The sequence below is a fragment of the Trypanosoma cruzi genome, genomic scaffold, assembly GCF_000209065.1.
Source record: "Trypanosoma cruzi strain CL Brener 1047053516725 genomic scaffold, whole genome shotgun sequence".
Taxonomy (NCBI): Eukaryota; Euglenozoa; class Kinetoplastea; order Trypanosomatida; family Trypanosomatidae; genus Trypanosoma; species Trypanosoma cruzi.
In genome coordinates, this window is record NW_001849575.1 from 499025 (window position 1) to 524712 (window position 25688).

Below are 25688 nucleotides of genomic sequence, written 5' to 3' on the forward strand. Positions count from 1 at the left end.
CCCTCTTTTAATTGTTTCTTCTGCACTCTTCCTGTGAGGGGTGCCGTGTGTTTCCCGCCCAACTGCTCCACTCGCACACCCACCGACACGCTCATGACGACGGCCCTGTGCGCCTCGCCTGCTGCACGCATGAGGAGGGGCCGCGACGAACGGTGCGCTGAGGGACCCGTGACGCGTGGGCGTGCGACGAGGGCCTGTGGGGCGGAGCACACATTTCTTTCCCTCTTGTTTTGTTTTTTGCGGCCAGGGCGGGCAGACACCCGCAGCGCCACACACACAGCCACACCCTGCCGCCGTGTTTTTTTTTGTTCTCTTTTTTGTTTTTGTGTGTGCTGCCACCGTGCGTGATTGTTGAGGTTGGGGCCGTACCGCATGTATCGCTGCCATCCAGCTGTGCCTCTTGCTGTGTTGATGTGCCTCCCTGTGCTCCTCTTTTCAGCTTCTCCATCACACACCCACACACAAGTATTTGCACAGAGCTCTGCAAGAATGTATTTGCACTGCCGAGTACGTGCTTTGCTCGGTGTGTGCTGGCGCGTGACGGACGGTGCCACGATGGTCTCCTCTGGCGATGACAGTCGCTGTGCTCTCGGCACACAATTCCACACACTCTTCCTTGTCTCTCTGTGGGAGTGATTGCAGCAGCAGCGTGGTCTACGGCAGCGGCTGTTGGTGCTGCGGAGAAGGTCGAGGCGCCGAACGAGCAGAAGAGGGCGAACCTGCTGGACGCGATTACGATGGCGGATGAAAGCTGTTTCGTTGCCTTTGCTTCGTACATTGCTAAGATTGCGCCGTGTCGCCGCCTGACGGGATGCCTGCACTTGGCACCCTTCGAGGCATTGTGTTGTTTCATTCAGTGTGATGTCACAATCATCATAGCTGTACCTTCCCTTACCGGCTCTTAGTGTGACAATACGAATGACGGCAAGGAGAGCGATGAGGATTATGGTGACGACTTGCACCGAGGGGCGAATTATTTGCGTGTCTTTGCACACGAATCCCGGGAGGGTTTGAATGCCGTCTCCACAATTCCCGGCATTGCGGAACCGTTGGCTTTCGCGCTGTCACCCACCGTAATTAGTGCCCCATGCGTTGAGGCTGATCCATTTGCCGTGGAGTTCACGCAGCAGCTCTCGAGTGGCTGTGCTGCTGGTCCCGCGTTGGCTCTTTCGCATGTATTTCAGCGTTGCCTGGCGGATGATTTGATGTCTGTGTTGTCCAGGCCGCCGCCTCCAGTTTTCTTTTGGTGTCCAATAAGAAACACTTTGCGTTGCGGTGGATATTTATTTGCGTGGCCGTCGATGCACGTGACGATGCTCAACGGGTGTGTCTTTTGTTTGGTGGGCACGAGGGAGACTTCGGTGTGTGCCGACGCCTCCGCGAAAGACTTCGTTGACGGATCGAGGCGAAAATAAGGGAGGTCTGTCCGCCGCATCTCTCAAGGCAGCTGCGGGGCACTCCGGACGCACAGAGTGAATGGATGGATGCCGCGCAGCTGGGGAGACCAGTTTTCTTCTCCGCCCTCCGTTGCCGGGGGAATCGAGAATCCACAGCGTCACTTCCAGCTGCATTTTACTGCTGGGGATCGACTGTTCTGAAGTTGCCCGTCTAATGTGAATCGCAGCGCCAGTGCAAAAAGACGCTTTCACGCATTGCGAGTAGTTGCTCCAGCCTCGAGCTCATCAATATTCACAGCAGGGAGCAATGCATCTTGGTGGCCGGTGACGTTCAGACGAGTTTATTTCACTTCACCCGCCTCGTATTTGTGGGGGACACTGCGCATCGACCCTCCCCAACAGTCCCATCACCTTCACTTTCCCCCGCCGACAGCTGCCATCTGCTGACGGTACAGTTGTTTGGCTCCGCCAATAATGCGCTCGTGAAACGTCCTCTCCGCACGCTGCAGGATTATTGCCGTGGAGGAGTTGATGGCATATGGTGCGGGTGTGGCGTCGGCAGAGTCATCCATGCTTTGTCTTAGAAAGATGACTTTGACTCGTGTCAGTCATGCCGTGTGTACCTTTTCTTGCTGGGAGTCTTGTGGGTGCGTTTGAGCCCTTTTTCTCCAATTTGTTTGCTGAAACGATCAAATGCTTTGCAGCCGCACATCGCCGATTTTCCATGGCGGTGAATTGAGCAGATGCCGGGGGAATTTCAGGCGGAGCAAACCGAGGTTTGCCTCACTTGCTGCTGACGCAGAGTCCGTTACTGAGGGAACACAATATGGAGGCGGACTGCCAGCGGAGCATCGCGTGGTGGCGCGCATTTCTCTCATTGGCGGGGTGATAGCCGAGCCTTCCAATCTGCTGGACTCTGATATTCTGCTGCGCCTGATGGGACACGTTATCGCCATGGCAGGGCAGCCGTCTGACTCTCTTGTTGACATCATGGCTTGGAGAATGGGAGTTTCTCTCCCATTGTACCCAACAGAGCCGGCACTGGCGCGTTGTTGCTGTGTTGATGATGACGCTGTGACGGAGGGAATAGCGGTTTTGTATTCACGATGAAGCCTACCGGAGACTTATTCATCGCGTTAGTTTCCCACCTCAGCACGCGGTGGGTGGCGGTCCTTTGAGGATTTTTGTGGACGGGCTGTTTAACCGCGGCCTTTTATTGAATAGACCCTTTGTGGAAGATGGTGCAATCCGCGTGCAGCACAACGGATGCCCCCAGTACTCCTTGGAGGAGTGTAGGCGAATCCTGCAGGGATTGATGGGGGACGGCCTGCCTGTGATGTGGCATGAGGCAAGTAACCGTCGTTTGGCGCACTCAAGCAGTATCCCCTATAATGCGCCTATCGACTGTGACTTGCATGGACACATGCAGACCGTCCACACTCTCGTGGAGTCGCAGCACGCGCGTTGGGGCTTTTTTGAGTCCCCTCAATACTGTGAGTCTTTTTTTTTTTGAATGTGCCATCGCCAGAGAGCGAGACAACCCTGGCCAAGTTGGTTGTACTTTTCCAGGGACGAGACAGTCGAATATTTGGCTCCCGTGTGCGGTACTTTACCCTCCCTGCCTTCTGCACTGTTGCCTCTCTGACGACATTCTTGACCCATTTTTTCCATCAAGAAAGAGAGGGTTGGCTCCGAATACCGTTTATCTGAGGACGCAACTCTGCAGTCTTACGTGCCATATCTTCCACGCGTATTTTCGAGGGTACGCGTCATTTATCTGGACGCCAACAACGCCATCGTATCATCCGATGCGACACCCTTGCACCGTTGTTGTTGTCGTCACGGTAATTTTATTTTTTCCCCGACGGGAGTGAGACAGGTTTCGTTTTTCACCTGTACGATGTGCTGGATCCCACTGTGGGCGCTGAGAGCGTGGAGCGGAACGATGGAGAGCTTGCAGAAACTATATTGCTTAAAAAGTGGAGGGCCGTTTGTTGTGCAAGTAGGGGGAGATGGTTGTGGTTCTCTCTTCCTTCTAGTTTTTGGTGGCTGTTCTGTCGTTATGTGTGTATTTCTTTTGTGGATCCCGTTTTGCAATGCGTGCAGTGTGCGAGTTGCGCCTGCCGCGGGAGGTCGCATCATTACCGCGCACGCAACAGCGACACCGGGACGATGTGTGTGAGTCTTTTTGCTGCACCTCTTTCTATTTCCCTTTTGCCTTTCTATTCTCCGCTCTGTGCGCAGATCTGCTCACCGAATTCAGCAACTCTACTACTACTACTACTACTACTACTACTGCTGCTGCTCGCACGTGTACGCGGAAAATGATGATGATTGTGTGGCGTGTGTGGAGACGGAGTTGTTGTGTGGAAGCAAAGATCCCAGTGTGCACTGGCGCCCAGTCGGCGAGAGCTGCTGGACTGCGTGTCGTACTGATAAGAATCCAGACACTCAAGATCTAACGGAAGAGGAGGCTTTCAATGCGATATTCTGCGATTTTGCGGCGAAGAGCTGCTCGGATTGCGATGGCACGAATAATTACGTAGGAACGGAGGGGTATTTGACTCCTGACCTCACGACGCCCAATACCACCGATGTGTGCAGCGATGGGACAGCATCCATGGTCCTCGAGTACCCGCCCCCGCCGCCAAGGAGCCGACAAACAGCAGTGCGTGCAGCAGCGCCACACAGAGCGCATCTTTTTTAAACAAGAAGATCTAAGCGAGCAGAGGAGTCTTTTTCGAAGGTGACATGTCCTTGCCGACGGTGGGAGGCAGCGAAATTATCATCTTGTGTGTGGAGAAACCACTGCTGCCTCTGTTTTTGGGACTGTGTGGAGTTGTGGCAGTCTTCTGAGACACGGAGTGTGGATTTGCGACTCCTCACGGAGAATATGTGCCGCGTTTTCCGCGGGTTTTCTTTTTACTTTTGTTATTATTTATTTTTGTTGTTGTCTTCCTGGAATGATAAGCACCCTTTATTTACGTAATGTTCGGCTGCTGCACACTGTCGTGTGTGACGTGTTTCTCCTCTTTGTTTTGTCTTTTGTTGCCCACACGCGGTGCCGGCCTCATTGCAGTGCGTCCCACGGACTGCACGAAAGGAGGATTGGAGGAAAAGGCCGGATGCCGCAATGAAATGTGAATAGTGTTTTGTGTGGGCTGGTGGAACAGTAAAACCTTTTTTCTCATGCAGGCATTATTTATACAAAAACACAGACCTGCTGAACTGCATGGTGTATGAAATGTTAATTCTGGTGAGGTATGTTTTTTTTTTCAAGGCAGAGGCGACTCCAATTGGGCAATAAACCCTTTTTTTTGTTTTGGTATTGCTTTTTTACTTCTGTTTTGCAGGTTGGTGTGCGTGCTTCTGGTGCCGTTGTTTACAGTGCGTGTTGTTGTGTGAATTGTCTCCTTCTTTTTTCTTTTCACTCTGCGTTGACGGGGAGTTAGTTTGTGCTGAAGGCTGCACGCAAGTGACAGGAGTGATGGCGATGATGATGGCTGGCCGTGTGCTGCTGGTGTGTGCCCTCTGCGTGCTGTGGTGCGGTGCTGGCGGTGTTTATGCGAGGGACGGGGAGAACAACGCATTGGGTGGCTGCATGGCGTCGGAAGTGTTGGGAGCGTGTTTCTTCCACATGTCGAGCGGATGTAATAAAACGGCGATTACGGTGCCATTGCGGTCAACGTTGCCCATTACTGCCGTTGAAGCTTCGGCTGAAGGAGAGACTCCTGTTGCAGGACTCAACGATTCGGGTTCAAGTGAAGACTCCATCGCCGTTGTTCCCGTTACTGTTGGTGTCGCTGGTGCCCCTGCTGGTGCAGCTGCTTCTCCTTCTGGTCCTTCTGGTGGTAGTGACGGTAAAAATGAGCCTTCAGGGCCTCTCTCTTTGGATGTTGATTCTTCAGCTGGCAGCAGTAATGGTGAGGCGGGATCCAGAGGCAGTACTTCATCTAACGCAGTGGGAGAGCCCCCAAGAGAAAATCCGTCGCCTGATGTAGCAGCAGCGGCCCACAACCCCCCGCCACCCGGTGGAGTGGCAGGAACGACACCCGGCAATAAAGTCGAAAAAGAAGAAGAAAAGGAAAAGGAAAAAGAAAAAGAACTGGACGAAGAACATAAAAGGAATCATGGACAAGAAAATCAGTCCCGGCTTGCAAATCAAAGTGAAGGAGAAATTGGACGAGAAGGTGAAAGACTGCACAAAAAAACAAAAGTCCCAAAAGAAGAAAAAGAACAAATACAAGTTGTCGAACACTCAATCGAAAACCAGGGTACACTTCATGAACCAGGAAAAGAACCACAAGAAATAAAAAGGGAAAATGAACAAAGTAAGCATCAAAATGAAGAACTAAAAGGAGGTCAAGAAAAAGAAAATCCACTGCAAGCAATACAGCAAAATTCAGACGCTGAGGAAGAAATGAATAAAAACCGACAACAAGGCCAACGACCGCAAGAAGTAACGGCACCGCTCGCCTCATCTTCGGGGTCAGAAGCGACGCGAAAGTCACAGTCACCTGTACCACCAGAGGCATTGCATAAGAAAGAGCTAACTGACGGTTTAAGAGAGCAGCTGGAAGAAGAAACCCCTTTGGCTGCCACACAGAGTAAATCCCATGGAACCACTGACCCACAATCGTCACCCGCATCAGCCATTGCTGGTGAAGCTGCTGTCACTCATGATGCAGACGAGGAAAACGCGACGGGTCGCAACGATGATGAACCCATTGAAACGGTATTTGCAGATGACCATCAACAGCATGAACATCCCGAAAACATACAAAAAGAACCCGCGAAAGACAAAAACGCCGTTATTACAAATGGCACGGCGACACCTGGCGGCGGTGACGGCAGCACCGCGTTCTCCCACACCACCTCCCCTCTTTTGCTTCTTCTTTTTTTTGCGTGTGCGGCTGCTGCTGCGGTGGTGGCCGCGTGAGAGTGAGGGAGAGAGAGCCGTGCACCGCCCGCACACACACTCGTCCTTCTCTCACTCTCTGTGTGTGTCCCCTTGCATGGACTCTCGCCCTCACCTCATTCCACGAAGCACACACATAATGTGCCCATTGTATATATTGCATGCACACCCATGCAGGCCCGTTGGTGCTCTCTTTTGCACCACACGCACCACCGCCGTCCTGCCTGGCTGCATGGGCGGAGCACCGTAACTGTTTTTGTTTTGTTTTTATTGCATTGAGTGGGCGACCTCTCTCTCTCTCCCTGTGTGTGTGTGTTTTGCTTTACGGGAGCAATGAGAGTGTGTGCGCTGGTCGTCCCACGCATTGGCTTCTTTATTATTGTTTTACTTGTGTTGTGGTTGAGTGCACCCATTACCCTCCTTTCGATTAGTGGCTTGCTTTGACTGCGGACGCTTAAAATTGTTTTTTTGTATTCTTATATTGTTTCTTTCTTATTGAGAGAGTGTCAGCCTCTTGTATCCTTGTGACGCCACCAAGCTTTTTTCTTTGACATACGCCATGCGTCAGCTGATCCACTTTACTCCGCTGCCTGCATCGCTGCTGGTGCTGTTATTGATGATTTCTGCGACGTGATCTGTCGGCGGATGTCTTGCTGTCAGCCTGACGTATCCTTCGTTCCTTGACGATTTGTTGCGTACCGACGGTGCGTGGGCGTCTCTGGTGATAGTGAGGGACGCGTGTCTCAGAGCGCAGGATGCGTCGCGGGTGTGCGGCGTCGTTTGTAAGAACCGATGGGTGCCCATCCGCATCCAGGCATCATCAACGGACTGTGAGGGCAGCATAAGGCACCGCGGCTTCTTTTGGTGTTGCACAAAGAATTCATTGGATGGTGCGTTTTTTTTCAATCTTTTGCAGCTTTTTGGGGGGAAGGTGGGAGTTTGAGGGAATCAGGACTGAATTCATTTGAGTGGCTGCGTTCCGTTGAGTTGCGGCCAGTCGTGGCACTCTTTTGGGGTTTGGCAGCTCGTCTCTTTTGTTTACTTTCCACCACAGCACGTGGATAACACTGATCCGAGGAACATTTGTTGGACCGCGTGTGGGCTGCTGCCGTACGTGGTGCATGGACTATGTGATTGTGTGGGGAGGTGCATTGGGGTGACGAATACTTCTGTTTGGCGTGTCACGGTGTGTCGGAATGATGTTCGGATGACGTGTGAAGGGCGTTGTTTGTGATTTGTGTGTCTTCTCTGGTGGAGCCGACATGCGTGCGGGGATCGCGGCGTTGCTGGCTGACAGTTCCACGTCACTTTTCAGCGTTCCTGGATGTGCTGAGGGATGACGGCTGACGACCAGCGTGTTGGTGCTGCTGGTGGGAATAAGTGCATCGGGAATAGGCCGTTTTCTCTTTTCCGTGCTGGAGCGGATGAACTGGCACGAGGGCACCGGCTGCATGCGGTCGTGCCAGCACGTGTGAGCAGCGGATCCATGCACACACAGACGCTCATCGCAAGAGCGTGTGCGATCACAGTGGCCTTTTGTGGCGTGCTTTTGTGGACGTCAGCCCATCGAAGAATGTGTGAAGCAAACGGCTGACTGCACACGAGGAAAATAGGTGCGTGCACTGTGCCGTGTTTCAGCGTCGATGGCAGAGCGGCAGGAAGCCCGTGCTGGCAACTGAGATCTTTGCGTCGCGAGGGATGTCGGTGTTGATTTTGGATCGTCGAGGGTGAAATGATTTTGCTGCTGCCCGTGTGTGTGGCCACTCCGGCAGAGGGCGGACACAAAAGGGAGGGATGCAGGCGCTGCGTGTGTGTGTGTGTGTGTGCAGGTGCCATGCAACAACGTCACAACAAACATGCTGCGACTCGGTGACCCTCACATCGTTGTGGTCCTCACGAACAGCCCAGGCACGGCCCACACCGATGCACTTAGTGGACGGAGTGAGGCATCTTTTGAGGCGCAGCAGGGAACAGGATGTGTTGACGCAGCCACGACGTGCATGGGGTGTCACGATGGCACAGTCGGCTGTGGCTGGTGGAATATTTACTTCTCGAAGGCAACGGAGGGAGAGAGGGATCTGCTCCTGCTGCTGGCGTCGTTGCTGCCTCTTGTGGCCTCCCATGCCGATTATTGTCTGTCCGCTGATCATGGGTGGCATGCCTCCACTAGTGACGTCGTCTGCAGGCATTTCACAGCAACAGTGAAACACACGTCACATCGCATGCTTTGGCTGTGGATGTGGTGTCGTGAATGCAGCCGGCATTATATTGCCCGACTCCTTTTCACTGCTTTGCGACGAATAGATGCGTCCCCGCCCGAGTCATTCACTGCAGCTCCGTGTGTTGTACTGCCAGCACAAGACTCTCTTGTTGTCTGACGCCTGGCTGACAGTCGAACACCACTGCGTTGGGACATGCAGGGATGTGGACTGCCGCTCACGGTGTTGGGCACCGCTGTTTGGATGCGGCGGCCACACGAGCGGATGTATTGTGGCACAATCGAATGCGTGAAGTACGCGCAATCATAGCGGCTGCAATAATATCAGCGGTGTGGCACCACGGAATGTGTGAGAGGGTGATGCATGATGAATCACAGTGGGCGGCATGCGAGGGAAGTGCACCGCGACGGAGCGTCATCCCGCCCTCAGCCTGCAGGGGAATGTACACCCTCAAAATATATGGACGAGACACCACCAAACACACATGCCCTTCCATGCACCAACAAATAGGAGCGAAGGTGCGTTCTGGTGTGTGGGAGTCCACTCACATATTTTCATTTCCACCGAAATAAACGGCGAGGAATCGGGTGCCACAGCAACGAAAGGAAAAACAAACATCTATTGCAACACCTTACCAGCGAAAGGCAGGAACAACACAAACCGAATTGTTGGCTGCACCAACACAAGAAACATTCACAAGGGGAAAAGTAAACGAATTGTGCACCCTGCAGAAATCCCCAACACACGATCCAGGCATGAAGGTTTGCCCTCCGCAAAACAAAACGCATGCAGACGTCTGCCAACATCCAAACAGAAAAGCAAATAAATGGTTGCTTGCATTATTCCATTTCTTGCTCTTGTTTTTGCGTGTGCGGCTGCTGCTGCAGTGGTGGCCAGGCCTGCATGAAGTGGTGTGCGCTGAATATGAACGAAGGCCAAAGGAAACTGAATTATTTTTGTGATGAATGTTGGCTGCACTTCCCGTGGACCAACAATCCACGTGGTGTGCGGGGATCTTCCTCTTTTTATTGCTACTTTGCTTTTTTGTTGCTGTGTGCGCTGCACCTCATCTTGTGTGTGTGCGTATCCTCCGTGAGGGGTGCCGACACGACGGACCGCTCTCGCCGTATGTGCATGCGGTGGAGCCTTGTGTGCCGCTCCTGTTTGCTTCTCCTTTCTCCATCTGTGTGTTGGTGTTGCGGCAGGGCTGTGTGTGTGTGCGTGTGCCTGTTGCCGTGGATTGGAGTGTGTGTCGTGCGTGGTGTGCGGCGTACGGTGCATGCCTGGCTGCTGCCCTCTCCTCATGTGGTGTGCCCTCTCTGTGTGTGTCTGCCGCACCTCTCGTCTCCCCTGTTGCTCTCCATGTCCCTCACTGTGCAGATCAGCTCCACACCACTGAACGACCACACTCGCGATGATGACGTGCCGTCTGCTGTGCGCCCTGTTGGTGCTTGCCCTGTGCTGCTGCCCGTCCGTGTGCGGGACAACGAGTGGAGATACAACTGGAAAAAATTCTGTTTCAAAGGGTGTCGAGAAAGAGGGAACAGGTGAGGGGATGGAATCGCATAGTACAACTTCTCCTTCGCCACAGAAAGGAGAGGAGGAGAAAAGGAAGGAGGTACAGGAACCAAATATGGCGCTTCATACGTCACAGGAAACGGGTACAATAAAAGAAACGGCACAGTCACAAAATACTTCCAATAAGAAACAGGATCAGGAAGGGCAATTAAGCAAGGAAGAGACTGAAAACACGAACACTAACACGTCAAATGAACAAAAGAAGGCCGCCGCACCAACTACGACCACGACGACCACGACGACCACTACAACAATGACGACAACCACCACCACTGCCCCAGAGGCACCAACTACCACCGAGGCACCAATTACGACTACAAAGGCGCCAACCACGACGACCACCCGCGCACCGTCACGTCTTCGCGAAATTGACGGCAGCCTCAGCAGCTCTGCGTGGATGTGTGCCCCGCTGCTGCTCGCCGCATCCGCGCTGGCGTACACCACTGTGGGCTGAAGAGATGTGTGTGGGCTGTGCGTGCCAGCACTCTACCACGGGGACTTGTGAGTCTCATTTCTTTTTCTAAGTAATAAATAAGAGTAATAATGATTGTGTTTTGCTTCCTTTGCTTCCGCTGCCCTGCTGTGTGCTCCGTGTTGTGCCCCACATTCGTCACGTTGAACGCATCCCAGACACACTCATATGCATGACACGCACACAACTGTTTGCGTGGAATCACATTTGAGGATGGGTGCGTGCGCGCTGGAGCCATACTGTGCAGCTCCTTGTTTTTTGTGTTTTTACATTTTTAACTTCATTGCTGTTTGTTTACCTGTGTTTTGTTTCTAATTGTTTTGTGTGTTTTCTCTGTTTACTTGCTGCGGGGCTTTGTGTGTTTTTGCCCTTTCACTGATTTCAACTGCCTCATGGTGTGTGTGCGCTGCCGCTGCTGCTGGGCTGCTGCCATTTGTCACTGTGCGGTGGCTGTGCGTGGTGTAGCAGCTGTGTCTTTCCTTTTGTTTTCTGTGCTTTTGCAGGTCGGCTCCACAGCGTTGGGCGACTCCACTATTCGTGATGATGACTGGCTATGTGCTGCGACGGTGTGTGTGTGCGGCCCGCTTGTGATGGCGCGGTGGCTGCTGAGCACGCGCGGGCTGTGATGGCTGCGGAATTTGGGTCCGTGGCCGGTGGCTCTGGACGAAAGGGGAATGTGAACTCTGAGGACAATAGCAATCAGGAAGAGGAGGAAGACGAGGAGGGTGGAGAAAGCACCGCGGGTGAGGGCCATAGTCCCACCTCCGCAGGACCACTCACTGCTCCGACGAGGCAGGATCAATCCAGCAGCGATCCACTGCGAAGTAACAATTGCAATCCGTCCGGCACTGGCAGCGCGTCTGCTGCTCGGATGCGTGCAAGTGGACCGGAGTCTTTGGGCGGAGGGCACGCTGCAGACACAACATCCCCACGCCCCGACGCATCTCAGCAGGCAGCAGGTGGAGTGCACGCTGGTGGCGGGAGGACCTCCCAGGGCAGTCAGGCTTCGGAACAAACCGTCACGGGAGAGTCAGAGGTGCCAGGGACGGCGAAGGAAACACCGCAAGGCGAGGAAGGAGGAGAACCCGGAGCGCAACACGAAGCCGACCAAATCACAAAAATGACGGTGATGAATTGTTGCGCAAAAACAGCGGTGGAACGGGAGAGCCGCCATCGGGATCGCAAGATGCACCACGTCTCTATAGTGGAGAGAATGCTCATTATTATTTTTTCCGTACTTTTACCAGCGCGTCTAGCCATACAATGCCATCTGAATGCCGAGGAGGTGGTCGAGCAACGACATGAGTTTGCTGCCATGAAGCAACTGCCATTGAGAGAACTTTCCGAGGCGGAGGTCCTGTTCAATGCCCAGTCTTTGGCGCACAGCCAAGGCGCCTGGACATTCTAGAAGCAGATGGTGCAAGGTCTCCTGCGGGCCAATTGGCGCGCTTGTGGAAGCTGGCTGATCCTGCGGCAGCAGTGATCGCCTCCTGGCACTGCTGTTTAGATGTCGGTTGGCGTCTGGGTTGTGTGCGCAGCGACTTCTGTGCTGTGCGGTGCTTCTACGTGTGGGGAAAACCATGTCACAGAAATCGCATTTGAGCTCGGGAAGCGGTGGAGGATGTTCCGGGTGAAATGACCGACAGTGACTGACGAGATTCGAGAATCCCGTCAATATAGAATCGCGGTACGGGCAATTCTCCTTCCGACGGCGTGTGACGGTCCGTCTCCTTACTGGAGAGACGTCTTCCTCCCTTGCCGACGGGGGAACAGTGTCCGTCCCCGGTGCAGTTGGATCGTTGTTAGAGCGCATATACGCAGACTGTTCTGGTGAGATGTTGCAGAAACGGCATTGGTTCGTGCAATCTCTCACAGCCCAGTATAGTCGGCCCCAGAGCTCAGATTCGCCGCACCTTGCCCTTGCGAGGTGAACCAGTTCTTGACGGTGAAGAACTTCCTGAGTGATCAGGTCCTTACCGCTGAGATCTGATGGCCTTGTGCCGCAAAGCAAGTAGCGATGAGTGTCTTGACGAATCGTACTACGCCACTTATTGGTGAGCTGGGTAGTAAAACATGTCAGCAGATCCGTATGCCATAAAGGTGCAATTCCTTGCTCCGTGTATTGTCCAGTTTCCATAGTCTGCGTCGCATACTGATCTGCAAGCTCGTTAGCATGTACTCCACAATGTCCGTAACAAAACTGCAGGTGCACAGACCAGCCAGCACACGTCAGTGTCAAGAGACGTTGCCAGATCCGGTCCTCCGTCCAGTCTGTCTGACTGAGCGGGCCCTTGTTTAGAGCCGCTAGAAGAGACTGACTGTCTGTAACCACAAGCAGGGTTTTATGCCCGTGCTGGATACGAGGGATAATCAGCTTCTCTAGGGCAAGGAGCAGCGCACGGGATTCCGTCCTGTAGCTGCATGGGCGTATACCGCAGTTTATACTGGCCTTTTCTATTATCTCCGAGGAATGCAAGGATGAGAGCAATATTCCAACCCAGGCTGACTTGGGAACATCGACACCGCCATCCGTTGCGACTATCCAAGTTCCCCAGCGATGAAGTCGCACCTTGTCGCGGTGCTGGGGCTCTGGTTGCATATAGGAACTCCGCTGCGGTGCATTGCTGCTAGCACGACGAAGACCAAGACAACTCCACCCCTCGAGAAGGTTCCACGCCATGCCCGGTGTGGGGAGGTGAAGCGGTCTGCCTGCAGACTGTCGGACAAAACTGCACGACCGTTTCGCTGCGGTCATTCCGTTGATATCACCCGTGGCGGTGACGTCCACAAGAATTCCGGCCCCGAGGTGGATAGCTACATCGCTATTTGGCAGCTCAACATTGCAACCCTCTCGTCCGTAAAAAATATTGCGTCTGCTGTGCGACTGGAGCAGCATCCACCTGACATCGTTCACCTCCAGGAAACAAATACTCGAATTGCCACAGCGGCAAAACTATATGGCTATAATGACTTTCTTCAGGCCGCACTGGGCGCGGTGGTGGCGTTGCCATTCTGGTGCGCCACTCTCTGCCGTGCGAGTGCCCGACGCCCCCTGGCACAGACCTCCTGGAGACCATTGCTGTCCGTGTGTTTCCACAGGGCTGTCCCAGCATCTGCGTGGTGAATCTCTACAATCCTCCCTCAGCAACCTTTAAGAGCTCTTCATTTATTATTGCCATTCGTCGCTCAGGCCCCGCAGCGATTATCGCGGGTGAACTGAACTTACATCATGGACTCTGGGACAGACACCTACCCTCAACGACTGGAGGAGAGGATTTGTCCTCTACTTTAATTGACATGATTTTGGGCTGGCAAATGACCCGGTGCAGGCAACGCGGATCACAAATCGTAATGTCTCGTCCCCTGAAGTGACTGCGTATCGCGTGCTACGCATCACCCACTGGCAATCCACTCCCTACATGGATTCGGACCACTGCTTAATATCTTACTCGGTGGGGATGGATGATGGCATTCCGCGACCAGCCAACACGCTGCCTCGGCGGGAGAAAGCCACCTCTGCCCTGCGCAAAGCGGACTGACCTGCTTCCACCTCGTTGTGTGAAACACTTCTTGCCGCCGCGTCCACATGGTTGGACATTCGCAGTGGTATCTTACGAGCAGCTGAGCGCCATATCCCGCGCGGCAGCGTGACAGCCCAAAACGATCTGGAGAAACGAAATGGAACAAGCCGAGTCCGTCGCAGAAGCAGCACACAAAGCACACACATTGCCTCACCAGGAGACAGCCTGCTTCGAGCCGAATTCATCCAAAAAGTGGAGGACTAATATCAAGCCTTACGCCGTGGCTTCACTACACTTCTGGAAGCCCGTGTGGAAAAACTTGGGGCTTCATCCAGCCCAAGCTGGCGATATCTTCGCGGCGTGGCGGCGCCGCACCCTCATCCACTGGAATCGGTTGTGCTCCGAACTGATCTTCGGACCGCGTCTGTGTCCTGCCTCGGCAACAGGCAAATCTGCTCGTCCGTCATTTTGTACGAGCTTCACGTGCCACATTACCCTATACTGCTGCTGCTCGCCGCACTCCATTGCCCCCTGGTGACTGGGAAATGGATCGACCTCTCACGCCGTATGAGCTTGACGTGGCCATCCGCGACTCTTCGCTCGGCTCAGCCCCTGGCCACGACAACATGTTGAATGAGTTTCTGCACCATCCCGGGCCCGTTGCGCGCGGCACTCTTAGAACGATGATCCACAACTCCTTCGCAAATGGCAGCCTGCCTGGCTCCTTGAATACGGTGGACACTATTCCCATTCCAAACCTGGGAAGGGCCCATACCGCCCAGAGAGTTACAGACCTATCAAATCACTCTCTGTTTTATTCAAGTTAACCGAAAGAATGATTCATCGTCGTCTGTCAGCGTTATTGCCGCAACACCAACGTGAATTCGGATTTACACCTTCGCGTTCTACATCGGACGTGGTGACAATTGTTATTGGTAAAATTACCCGTAAATTGAATGAGTTTGGCATTGTGGAGTATGAGCACCCTGGAGGCGGCGCTCCCACACGCCACCCTCGTCACCATCGCTCGCTCGTAGCCTTGACTGATTTTTCGACTGCCTTCGACACCATTGACCATGGGAAGTTATTCGGCATGCTTGACGGACTTCCACGCCTTGGCCCCAAACCCAAACGCTGGCTGCACAACTACCTGCGGGGCCGCTATGCTGTGGTATGCACTCGCGAACAGCACTCCCGGAAACAGCTCACCTCAGCCGGAGTACTGCAAGGCAGCGTCCCGGGACCCCAACTCTTCCTCCACTGTGTGGATGATCTGCTGCGCCGCATGGGCAGCATCTATTCTGCCTCCGCACTCATGTACGCTGACGACCTCACACTTGTTGCCTCAGGTGCGGACATCCATGCATGTGCTGCGGCAATGCAACCTGCCCTGTCACCTATAACGACATGGGCTGCCGAGCACAGCCTAAAAATCAACGTTGATAAGAGTGAAGCCGCTCTATTCCACATCTCTTCACACACACGGTCTGAAGAGGAAATGGTCAATCTCCTTCCTGGCAATGGGAACCTACGTATTCAGTCACACTCGGTGCGGTTACTGGACACCACGGTTGAACAACTCCTTAATTGTGGTCCGCACGCTTCCACCGCTGCAAAGCGGATAATGCCACGCCGTTGTCAATTACGCCTGGTCGCACAGACTGGTGCGTCCCATCACACCATGCAATCCTTTTTGATTGGATACGTCCATGGTGTGTCACTATATTATGGCGAGTCAATTCTCCCATGCCTCGCCTACATCTACCTCCATAATACGGAAGTACTGTACCTCGACAGTTGTACAACACACCTTGGCATCAGTGCAACAACGGAAGATACATCTGTCTGCTTGGAAGCCAATCTTCTCCCGCTCCGGAAGATAATTTGGCGTCATGCACTCACACAACACGAACACCATGCACGTTTCCATAATCACGAGGATTTGCGCTCCCTTATCTACACGGAACCTGTGCCGTTGTCCATGCATAGGAAAGCGGCGACATCAATCCCACTTCCGAAAGATTTCGTTATTAATGGATTAGAACGCGTATGTGGCACTATTGGGATACCACACAACCACAATCACGCTCCTCCTATTACCCAACATCGTATTTTTCCCTGGGACACTGTGGGTTGCAATAAAATGGAATTTAATCAGCCACTCTTTGCCAACGACGCCTCTGACGATGGCAAGCGCACGGATTTTGATTCCCTTTACTCCTCTCTAGAATATTATAATTTTGAATTATGGACAGACATTTCTTCATCCCTCGCCGAACTCGCATCTGGATCCGCTGCACCATTATACGGCTCCACAAAGACAAATGATCTCCCTGTGGAGGACCATCGTGCAGCAGCTGGCAGACTCGCATGCTCATAGAGAGCAGAGTGCCTTGCCACTGAAAATGGCTTTAGACATCTCATACCTCGTCGTCTGGAAACATCCCAATCGCCCACACAAATCCTGGTTGCTACAAACTCCCTTTCGGCAATTGAGGCACTCCGCGCTGCCCCACTGGCCGTGCGAGAATGCGTTGCTGAAGGGATTTGGGTTATGCTGCTTTCCTTGGTGAAGCGAGGTCACCCTGCAGAATTTATACCTTGTCCATCGCACTGCGGTATCCCAAGCACTGAGGCCGCTGACGAAGAAGCCACGATTGCACGATCCCTGCAGCAATGAGGCATCCCAATCTGGCACGTGGAATTCCTTACCGCCGTCAAGGGGCTATACTGGAAGGAAGTAGAGGAGGAAGAAGAAGTCGTGCACACCGCACGCCAGGCGCTCGTCGGTGCAACAAAAGACCATTCCTGGTGTGCAGGCAAACATCGGGCATCGAATCAGGACTTCGTGCGCAGGTGCGATGCGACTCCTGCCCACTCCTCGGCAGACCGGCACGCGTCCTGCAGATCACAAGCAACCCTTTATGTCGGTGGTGCTGCTCCTCCCTCACTGAAGAGGCAGGACCGCCCCGACCTCCTCCGGAACCTCCACCTGGCGTGTCCACGGCACCTCCTCGTAGAACGACGAGCAGCGGATCAACGTCGCCCTGCCCAAGCTGCAGCAGCGTCTTCTCGTCCGTCCACAATATGAAGGCACACGCCCGACGCACTAACCCTGGCACTCCAATCGTTGCAGAAGGCCTCACATGTGGATTCTGCGACAGCTCCACGTTCTTCCCAACAAGTGCCTCAAGCGCAGGTCGCCACCGAAAATGTCAAGCGTATCAACGAGCAAAAAACGGACAACGCACCTCTGCAAGCTCCAATGACAGCCGTAGCCCTTCAGCCACTCCTCTGCTGCAACCACCACCAGCCGCTGAGCCCCCGACAATCCACGGGAGGACCTGCCGCACACGCTGTGGGAATGCCGCCGTCCTCGACAACTCAGCATCCGACTATTTGGGAACACACCCTCTCGCACGACAGCATCGTTCAAGACGGAAAAACTGGCCACATCGCTACGGACAGCCCGCAGGCCATTAACGAACAGTGGCAGCAAAGTATAACGAAACAAATACCTCCCTTTTCTCAGCATAGAAAAACGTCACCTTCACACTCGCAATTGCCACCAATGAATTCATTGCGTGCTACCGCTCTGAGCTGCAATACTTCCTGGTATCATCCAGGTCCCTTGTCGACACATTGATGCGGATGGGCGCCCATCCATTCCTCCCAATGACGGTGCATGTCTGCGACGCACCCTCAGATCCAAAAGGGTCGTCCCTCACCACAGCCGGGATCGAATTTTCCCTGTCCGCACGCATCGCTTTGTCCGAGAAGCAGGAGTACGTCAGGCTGGCAGCAAAGCACCCGCCAAAACAACACATCACAAACCTCATCACAACCAGAGGCACCAGCAGCACTGCAGACCGTGGGGTGACGTGGATCAACTGACGCATGCTGTACGTAAAAGAAAATACTTCATGGCTTGACAAGGATAAAAAAGACTTACAGTCGCTCAAAAGAAAAGAGAAAATGCAAAAGGAGAATTTAGGCGTACGCAGTCAAAGCATGCCAATAATCCAAAAAAAAAAGGTAATGGGTGCACTCAACCACAACACAAGTAAAACGATAAGAAAAGCCGAAGCGTGGGACGACCAGCGCACACACTCTCATTGCTCCCGTAAAGCAAAACAAACACACAGGGAGAGAAAGAGAGAGAGAGGTCGCCCACTCAAGGCAATGGAAACAAAACAAAAACAGTTACGGTGCTCCGCCCATGCAGCCAGGCAGGACGGCGGCGGTGCGTGTCGTGCAAAAGAGAGCACCAACGGGCATGCATGGGTGTGCATGCATATATACAATGGGCACATTATGTGTGTGCCTCGTGGGGTGAGGTGAGGGCGAGAGTCCATGCAAGGGGACACACTCAGAGAGTGTGAGAAGGGCGAGTGTGTGTGCGGGCGGTGCATGGCTCTCTCTCCCTCACTCTCACGCGGCCACCACTACAGCAGCAGCCGCACACGCAACAAGAAGAAGCAAAAGAGGGGAGGTGGTGTGGGAAACCGCGGTGCAGCTGTCACTGTCGCCAGGTGTCGCCGTATGATTTGTTTGAGCGGTTCTTGTTGATTTTGGTGATGCATCACTCATTTTGACGGTGTTGCTCTCACTAACGTCAGTCGGTGTCGTCGTGGAACTTGTTTGAGTGGTAATGGCCGGTGCGGCTGTGGAAGTTTCCCGAGGTTGTTCCAAGGAAGGAGTGACATTTTCACGTTCCTGCCCCTCTTCTGACGGTACGGCAACAATAATTTCAGTACTGCTCGGAGTATCTTCTGTGCGCTCCTCACTATTACTGCTGACGGTATTGTTGTTACTTGAAGCAGGTGGCGGATCATTTCTCTCTGGAACTCCATCTAATGCATGCTTCCTCTCCTCTTGACCGAGTGACGCCCCGGGTTTCCCTGGTGGACCTTCATGTTGTTCATCTTGCCGCCGTTCTCCCGATGATTGTGAAGGTGTCACTGGATCCTTGTATTTGTGGTCGGATTGCGTCTGCTGTTTTGTTGATTCAATCCCTGAGGCAGCTTCCAATGACGATATCCCGGGTGACGAATCCCCAACTTTCTGCAGCTGTGATTGCTGTGCAGAAAGGTTTTCCGCTCCACCAGGCACCGTACGACCAGTGTCTTTGTCGGCAGCTCCAGAACCACCACTCGCAGAAATAACAGGTGCATCGTCAACAGGTACCACCTCGTCAGTACAGACACCGCCGGCACCGCACCACAGCACGCAGAGGGCACACACCAGCAGCACACGGCCAGTCATCATCATCGCCATCACTCCTGTCACTTGCGTGTAGCCTTCAGCACAAACTAACGCCCCGTCAACGCAGAGTAAAAGCAAAAAGGAGAGACACGTCCGCTACACCACACACAACCGACGCACAGTGACAAATGGCAGCAGCCCAGAAGCAGCACATACCATGAGGCAGTAGAAACCAGTGGAAATGGGAAACACGAACACACCGCCCGCAGAAAATAATGAGAAAAAAAAACACAAAAGAACTAAAAACAAAACACAAGTAAAAAAGCAACAATAAGGTTTAAAAAGTCAAAAAAAAAAAAACAAGAAGCTGCGCCCAATGGCTCCAGCGTGCATGAACCAGCACCCAACAGTGGGTCCATGCAAACAGTTGTGTGCGTGTTTTGCATAAGGATGTGTCTGGTATGTATTCAACGTGACGGATACAGGGAGCAGCAACGCGGAGCACACAGCAGGGCAGCGGAAGCAAAGGAAGCAAAACACAATCATTATTTTCTCTTATTTAGTTACATCGCACCACAGTGGACGCGCACAAATCCCCGTGGCTGAGTGCTGGCACGCACAGCCCGCACACACCTCTTCAGCCCAGAGTGGTGTACGCCAGCGCGGATACGGCGAGCAGCAGCGGGGCACACACCCACGCAGAGCTGCTGAGGCTGCCGTCAACTTCGCGCAGACGTGACGGTGCGCGGGTGGTGGTCGTGGTTGGTGCCTCTGTAGTCGTTGTATTTGGCGTCTCCGGCGCAGTGGTCGTCGTCGTGCTTGTCGTAGTAGTGGTCGTTGTGGTCGTTGTCGTTCTTGTAGTGGTCGTCGTGGTTGGTGCATTAGATTCCTTATGTTGTTCATTTGCCGTAACGGCATTCGTATGTTCTGTCCGTCCATTAGACTCCCCACCATCTTTTTCCTGTGTAATACTGGAAGTATTTTGTGACTCTGCCGTTTCGGTTACTGTAGCCGTTTCCTGTGACGTATGAGTCGCCGTATTTGGTTCCTGTACCTCATTCCTCCCCTTAATTTCTTCTTTTTTCTCCTCTTTTGTCTGTGGCGAAGGATGAGCTGCATCAGGTGAATCCGTCCCCTCACTTGGTTCCCCTTTCTCGTCATCCTTTGAACCAGATTTACCAGCTGGATCTTCACTCTGCGTCGCACACACGGACGGACAGCAGCACAGGACAAGCACCAACAGGGCGCACAGCAGACGGCACGTCATCATCGTGAGTGTGGTCGTTCAGTGGTGTGGAGCTGATCTGCACAGTGAGGGACATGGAGAGCAACAGGGGAGACGAGAGGTGCGGCAGACACACACAGAGGGCACACCACATGAGGAGAGGGCAGCAGCCAGGCATGCACCGCACGCCGCACACCACGCACGACACACACTCCAATCCACGGCAACAGGCACACACACACACAGCCCTGCCGCAACACCAACACACAGATGGAAGAGGGAGAAGCAAACAGGAGCGGCACACAAGGCTCCACCGCATGCAAACACGGCGAGAGCGGTCCGTCGTGACTGAAGCCCTCACGGAGTGTACGCACACACACAAGAGGAGGTGCAGCGCACACGGCAACACAAAAGCAAAGTAACAATTAAAAAGTAGATCCCCGCACACCACGTGGATTGTTGGTCCACGGGAAGCGCAGCCAACATTCATCACAAAAACAATTCAGTTGCCATCGGCCTTCGTCCATATTCAGCGCACACCACTTCATGCAGGCCCGGACGCCACCGCAGCAGCGGCCGCACACGCAACAACAACAAGATGCAAAAAATGGGAAGTGGTGTAGAAGACCGCGGTGCTGCTGTCGCTGTCGGCAGTGGTCGTTGTTCCTTTTTCATTGTTGGTGAATGATGTTGTCGTTAATTGTTCCTGCTGTTTGAATGAGAGTGATGTGGGAAGACAACTGGTGTCCTGACACTCCGTCAATGCCTTCCCTGTTCCGTCGATTCCTGTGCTCGCCGGTGGTGTGGTGGGTCGCTGGGGTAGGCGAGACGCTGACAGGGCTTCCAGCACCATCTGACTGAGCTTGGTCTGCCGTGTTCTCGTCCCCAGTCCCGCTGCACCAGCTGCTGGGGGCGGTGCAGCAGTCATGCCAGAAGCACCAGCAATGGGCTGGGGTGTCGGCCGCATCATCAATCAATGGGTGTGTGCCCGCAAGCGATAGGAACTTGCATCGACAGGGACGTCTGCACCGACGCTCGGGAATGGGGAACAATGGCGCCAAGCGAAACAGCGCATGCCATCCCAGAAAATCCGCAAGGCTTATTGGCGCGGGCTGCGTTGTGGTCTCGCGGCGACGGAAATGAATGACGACGCGAGTGGAGTTCTCGTCGTGCGTCCACTCCTGCCAATCCTCGCGGTAAACCCATTGCCTGAGTACATTGGATTCCGCCTGAGAAGCCAATTAAAAAATGTTCATTCCTCTGCATTTATTGTACTAGCATTTGTTCACAGTCGCCCGCAATGCCTCCAGCGGATACACCTGCGATGCACGGTCAACGCAATCCACATCCACTCGTCGTGCACCATCCAACACCATCTTTTCCTTGGAGCTATGAAAAACACCGGGCACACAATCCTTTGCGGCCGTCCACGGCATGCGCCTGCGGTGAGGATCCGGAGAAAGTCCCATTCCTTTTGTGCACAAAGTCATGGAGCTGCCGCCGTTAAGCGCGTCCCGTCGAGGGCAACAACAGCCCGCCGCAGCACTCACGAATGCCCACCCGTTGCCTCCTCTGCCAAAAAAAATAGACATTGGTGGAAAAGCGTGCACAAATGCCCCGGCAAGAAAGGTCAGCATCAGTGGATGAACACTGAAGCCGTGGGTGCATGCTCCACAAATGTCCCTCCTTTTTTATCCGCATTCATCGTAGCAGAGAAATGATTTGCAACCGCACACGCAGGAAAAAAAAAAAAGCAAAAGGCGAGCAGCGCGGCCGTTGAAACACACGCGTATCGTATTGAACACTTCTTGGAGAGGAAGTGAATGCAGGAAGAAGCGCACACAATCCCCATGGACACCCGCAATCGTGTGTGTTTGTATATTTCCCACTCTTTGGCCCTCGATGCGTTCCTTTGCGTGTCTCGCCCGTGAGTTCTACTGCCGTGGGGTGCCAAGTCCCTGCAAAAACACACCTCAGGACGCGGCAACGAGGCTCCCCAATGACCACCTCACGGCCATACCTTTTGGATATCTCATAGACCGAGCGCCTCCCGCTGCAGGACAAACCACCCAAAACAATCAGCAGAATGCGCTGAGGAGTTGCGAGGGCAATCGTTCCACCACCGCCACCGCCACCCAGATCAGGATGATTCTCCTCTTTGCCACCACACCCTTGAAATGGCCCGGCGTTTTTTCCTGCTTCTCCACTGTTTTGGCCACCACTCGCGCCATTTGGCCCTATCGCATGATCGCGCTCCATCGATGCCAACGACAGCCCAACCCGCAGAGTCCTCTTACTGTCCGCCGTCTCCATAAGCATGCAGACCTGCTTCAGAAACGGATCCTCGTCCGTCGCGGCGTTGCTCGCAGAGGCACTCGTGCTCCGTCCGCTCTGCGCCGACGCCGTGCTGTATCGTTGCACGCTCCCGGCCCTCCTCGTCACATGCTCAAGGTTCGCAAACAAATGGGCGTCGGGAGTCAGTCCACCGTCTTGGATCTGCTGCTGCTTCCTGGCCTCCGTCAACTCGTCGGTGCTGCTCGCAGCCACAAGCAACAGGAGAAGACGCAGACGCACTGGCCGGGGCATGGCGGCATTCCTCGTCAGGCGCCGCACGCCATCCAGGTTTTTCCTGAGGGGTTGGTGCCCAACGGCGATTTCTTGTTCCACCTCCCGCACCTCCGCCAGTCGCTTCTCCCGGTACTGTGCCACAAGCCCCGCGCAAGCATCGATGTGCAGCGACGGTCTGACTTGCCTCTCCCGAAACTCCGGCGGAGCCCGCACCGCACTGCCCAACTCCGCAAGCTTGGCCTTCGGCTCCACGCCCTGCGCCAATCCCGGGTGATACGCGTGGAGTTTTTTCAGCGCCACCGAAGGCTCCTCCACGCACTGCGCAAGAAAACAATGACGGTAGAAGCACCAGTACACATCTTCCTCATCCATCAATTACTGCCGCTTCGAGTCCACCCCCAGACAATTCCTACAGGTCCGCTCATACAAGTTATTCTCCAGCGGCATCAGGTCATCAAGCAGACACTGACATGTGCGTTGGTACATCAGCGGCGTCACCGTGACACAGCCCCAATCAACGATGATCCGCACCGGGTTGCCGCGGCTGTCGGCGCCCCTAAGTGAAATCCGGTTCTTCGTGGTATTGCCTGGCGAGCCCCCGAAAAAGGTCCCGGCAAACCCATGGCAGATGTTGCCCCTGTTTTGTTGGCAAATGCCGGGCACACCGTTGTTCATGGCGTGAAAAGCCGCCACAAGACGTGACGTCGCAACATCCACAACGGACTCTCAATTCGGAGGTGACAGCGGCGACAGCAGCAGAGGGAACCCATTCTGCATGCTGAGGTGGAACACCAGCACTTCAGGGGCAGCAAAGTCTAACATAATGTCCATGGAACGCATCGCCCTCGGCGCTATCCGAGCCCGCGGGAGTTGCTAAGGACTGCGATGCGGGGTGCACCCCAACACAAAGATGTGTACATCCCTGTATGGGACCTTTGCCATCCAATCCTCAACCACGCGGCTCACAAACGCATCCTCCACGGAAAAAAGTAGCGCGCAGGGCTACTCATAATCGGCTGCCTCGGTGTCATGAGGTCCTCGAGTAGCGTCACGCCGTGCTCCATGAGATCATGGAGACGCAGTGAGCAGCTCAGCACAGACGCAGCATGGGCATCGCAGAAAAAAACTTTAGGCGATCCATGAACGGCGTCAAGCATCTGGTGGAATATATAATCCCGCACACAACCACTAACGCCATTGCTGGGCTCACACAGCTGCCCGCTTCCGTCGGCCTTGCTCGCACCAACCCGCCCCACATAATATGTCAAGTAGAAGTCACACAGACAATGTCATTGGATATGCGTGTGTGTCTTGTGTGTGCACATTTCACTCGCACCGCTTTTTGTGTATGTGCGTCTCAGAAAATCTAACAAACACACAAGCAATGCCATACGACCATATGATGCCCCCAACATCGGCAACCAACACAAGAAGACCTGTGTGCATCGGAAATACAACCAATTTCAAACACAAAAACGGAGCGGACACAGCACATGCATATGGAGAAAGGGACCCATTGAAATGGATGTTTTTCTATTGGACATCCAATGCTGAGTGCAGGCCACGCAGGAGGAAGCACAGTCACCTCGCAGCGCAACGCGGACCACACCGCAACTCGATGGAGTGTTACCACGGCGGCAGCAGCAGAGGCAAGCAGAAGCAGCGGACAGGGACAAGCAGCAGCAACAGTGTCATCACCGGGATTCGGAGGTGTGTCCTGCCTGCCGTCCGTCTCACTGCTTCGATCCCTGCCACCGAGAGAAGTTTCTTGCGGTCTGTCGGGGCATCCTGGCCGGATCCACTTCTCCTCTGGCGACGGATGCTTCTGAGGAGCAGCCGTGTCTACATCCTTCGGTGGTGTGCCGCGGCCGGTCTCAATGCTCTCCGCAACGGGGACGGAAGCCCCTGGCAATCCTTGTTCAGTATATGCCGGTGAGACCGTCCTGCTCCACATGCTCTCTCCTCGCCGTCCCACGAAACCACTGGAAGTAGTCTACCGCTGCTGGCGGATATCGTGCACACCTGCGCGTGGTCACGGCAAATAACGTTTCCCTCATCGTAGGGTCGAGCAGCCCACGCAATCGTCGCTGCGTCCGTGCATGGGAAACAACGGACGTTACCCTCTTCAGTCACTGCCAGATGCAACTGCATGCCGAGACACCTCAATGCCGCATGCGCTGCAGCACTGAGATGTGTCTCCTCCGGGTCCCTCGCATCCGTCGTGTTGTTGGGAAGCGTGTCCAGTCACCACGAAGAGGGCTCATCCCCAGGCACCGCAGAAAAATATTCTCCCCGCCAAATAACACCCTCAATATCCTTCATATCTAGTGCGGGATCAGTGATGGGGCAACGGCCCATCGGGCGTTTGGCTGACATTTCGTGGATACTCCCCAGATACCAACCGCGGGAATACAAATCCGACGTGCAGCGTCTGGCAGAAACGCCCAATTCGCAGAAAATGTGGCGATATTCACTCATGTTCAGTGCGGAGCACTTCCTCTGCAGTCGCCGGCGCCCACAATCGGTGCCATCCACTCATCCCTCGCGTGGCGCTGCGACCAGTGCGACTCCAGCGTCCTCCCGTC

At 54.1% G+C, this 25688-nt stretch overlaps 5 protein-coding genes and 3 pseudogenes across 5 annotated transcripts, besides 18 other annotated features; 4 read left to right on the plus strand and 4 right to left on the minus strand.

Annotated features, from left to right (window-relative positions):
* Window positions 1-4363: part of a sequence feature (areas not merged during assembly with more than two copies in the genome that could not be assigned to a particular haplotype) that runs on past the window's edge.
* Tc00.1047053506763.270 lies at window positions 906-3410 on the plus strand (annotated as a pseudogene).
* Window positions 3666-3703: a microsatellite.
* Window positions 4364-5385: a sequence feature (haploid, Esmeraldo-like haplotype).
* Tc00.1047053506763.280 (mucin-associated surface protein (MASP), putative) lies at window positions 4885-6336 on the plus strand (the record flags this gene model as incomplete). Its single annotated transcript, XM_814634.1, has 1 exon — window positions 4885-6336. The coding sequence occupies one exon, from the start codon at window positions 4885-4887 to the stop codon at window positions 6334-6336; it is 1452 nt and encodes a 483-aa protein (XP_819727.1).
* Window positions 5386-5823: a sequence feature (areas not merged during assembly with more than two copies in the genome that could not be assigned to a particular haplotype).
* Window positions 5464-5502: a sequence feature (GA-rich).
* Window positions 5824-6790: a sequence feature (heterozygous, non-Esmeraldo-like haplotype).
* Window positions 6791-19281: a sequence feature (areas not merged during assembly with more than two copies in the genome that could not be assigned to a particular haplotype).
* Tc00.1047053506763.290 (mucin TcMUCII, putative) lies at window positions 9949-10566 on the plus strand (the record flags this gene model as incomplete). The annotated part of the gene is made up of 1 exon (XM_814635.1): window positions 9949-10566. The coding sequence occupies one exon, from the start codon at window positions 9949-9951 to the stop codon at window positions 10564-10566; it is 618 nt and encodes a 205-aa protein (XP_819728.1).
* Window positions 10328-10454: a microsatellite.
* Window positions 11811-13140: a mobile genetic element.
* Window positions 13558-17441: a mobile genetic element.
* Tc00.1047053506763.330 (mucin-associated surface protein (MASP), putative) lies at window positions 18537-19382 on the minus strand (the record flags this gene model as incomplete). The annotated part of the gene is made up of 1 exon (XM_814636.1): window positions 18537-19382. The coding sequence occupies one exon, from the start codon at window positions 19380-19382 to the stop codon at window positions 18537-18539; it is 846 nt and encodes a 281-aa protein (XP_819729.1).
* Window positions 19282-20100: a sequence feature (heterozygous, non-Esmeraldo-like haplotype).
* Window positions 19578-19676: a sequence feature (A-rich).
* Window positions 19948-20580, minus strand: Tc00.1047053506763.340 (mucin TcMUCII, putative; the record flags this gene model as incomplete). The annotated part of the gene is made up of 1 exon (XM_814637.1): window positions 19948-20580. One exon carries the CDS (start codon window positions 20578-20580, stop codon window positions 19948-19950), a length of 633 nt encoding a protein of 210 aa, XP_819730.1.
* Window positions 20101-20249: a sequence feature (haploid, Esmeraldo-like haplotype).
* Window positions 20117-20181: a microsatellite.
* Window positions 20250-20269: a sequence feature (haploid, non-Esmeraldo-like haplotype).
* Window positions 20270-20273: a sequence feature (areas not merged during assembly with more than two copies in the genome that could not be assigned to a particular haplotype).
* Window positions 20274-21208: a sequence feature (haploid, Esmeraldo-like haplotype).
* Window positions 21209-25688: a sequence feature (areas not merged during assembly with more than two copies in the genome that could not be assigned to a particular haplotype).
* On the minus strand, window positions 21359-22081 carry Tc00.1047053506763.350 (annotated as a pseudogene).
* On the minus strand, window positions 22479-24347 carry Tc00.1047053506763.361 (annotated as a pseudogene).
* Tc00.1047053506763.370 (uncharacterized protein) lies at window positions 24365-25039 on the plus strand (the record flags this gene model as incomplete). Its single annotated transcript, XM_814638.1, has 1 exon — window positions 24365-25039. The coding sequence occupies one exon, from the start codon at window positions 24365-24367 to the stop codon at window positions 25037-25039; it is 675 nt and encodes a 224-aa protein (XP_819731.1).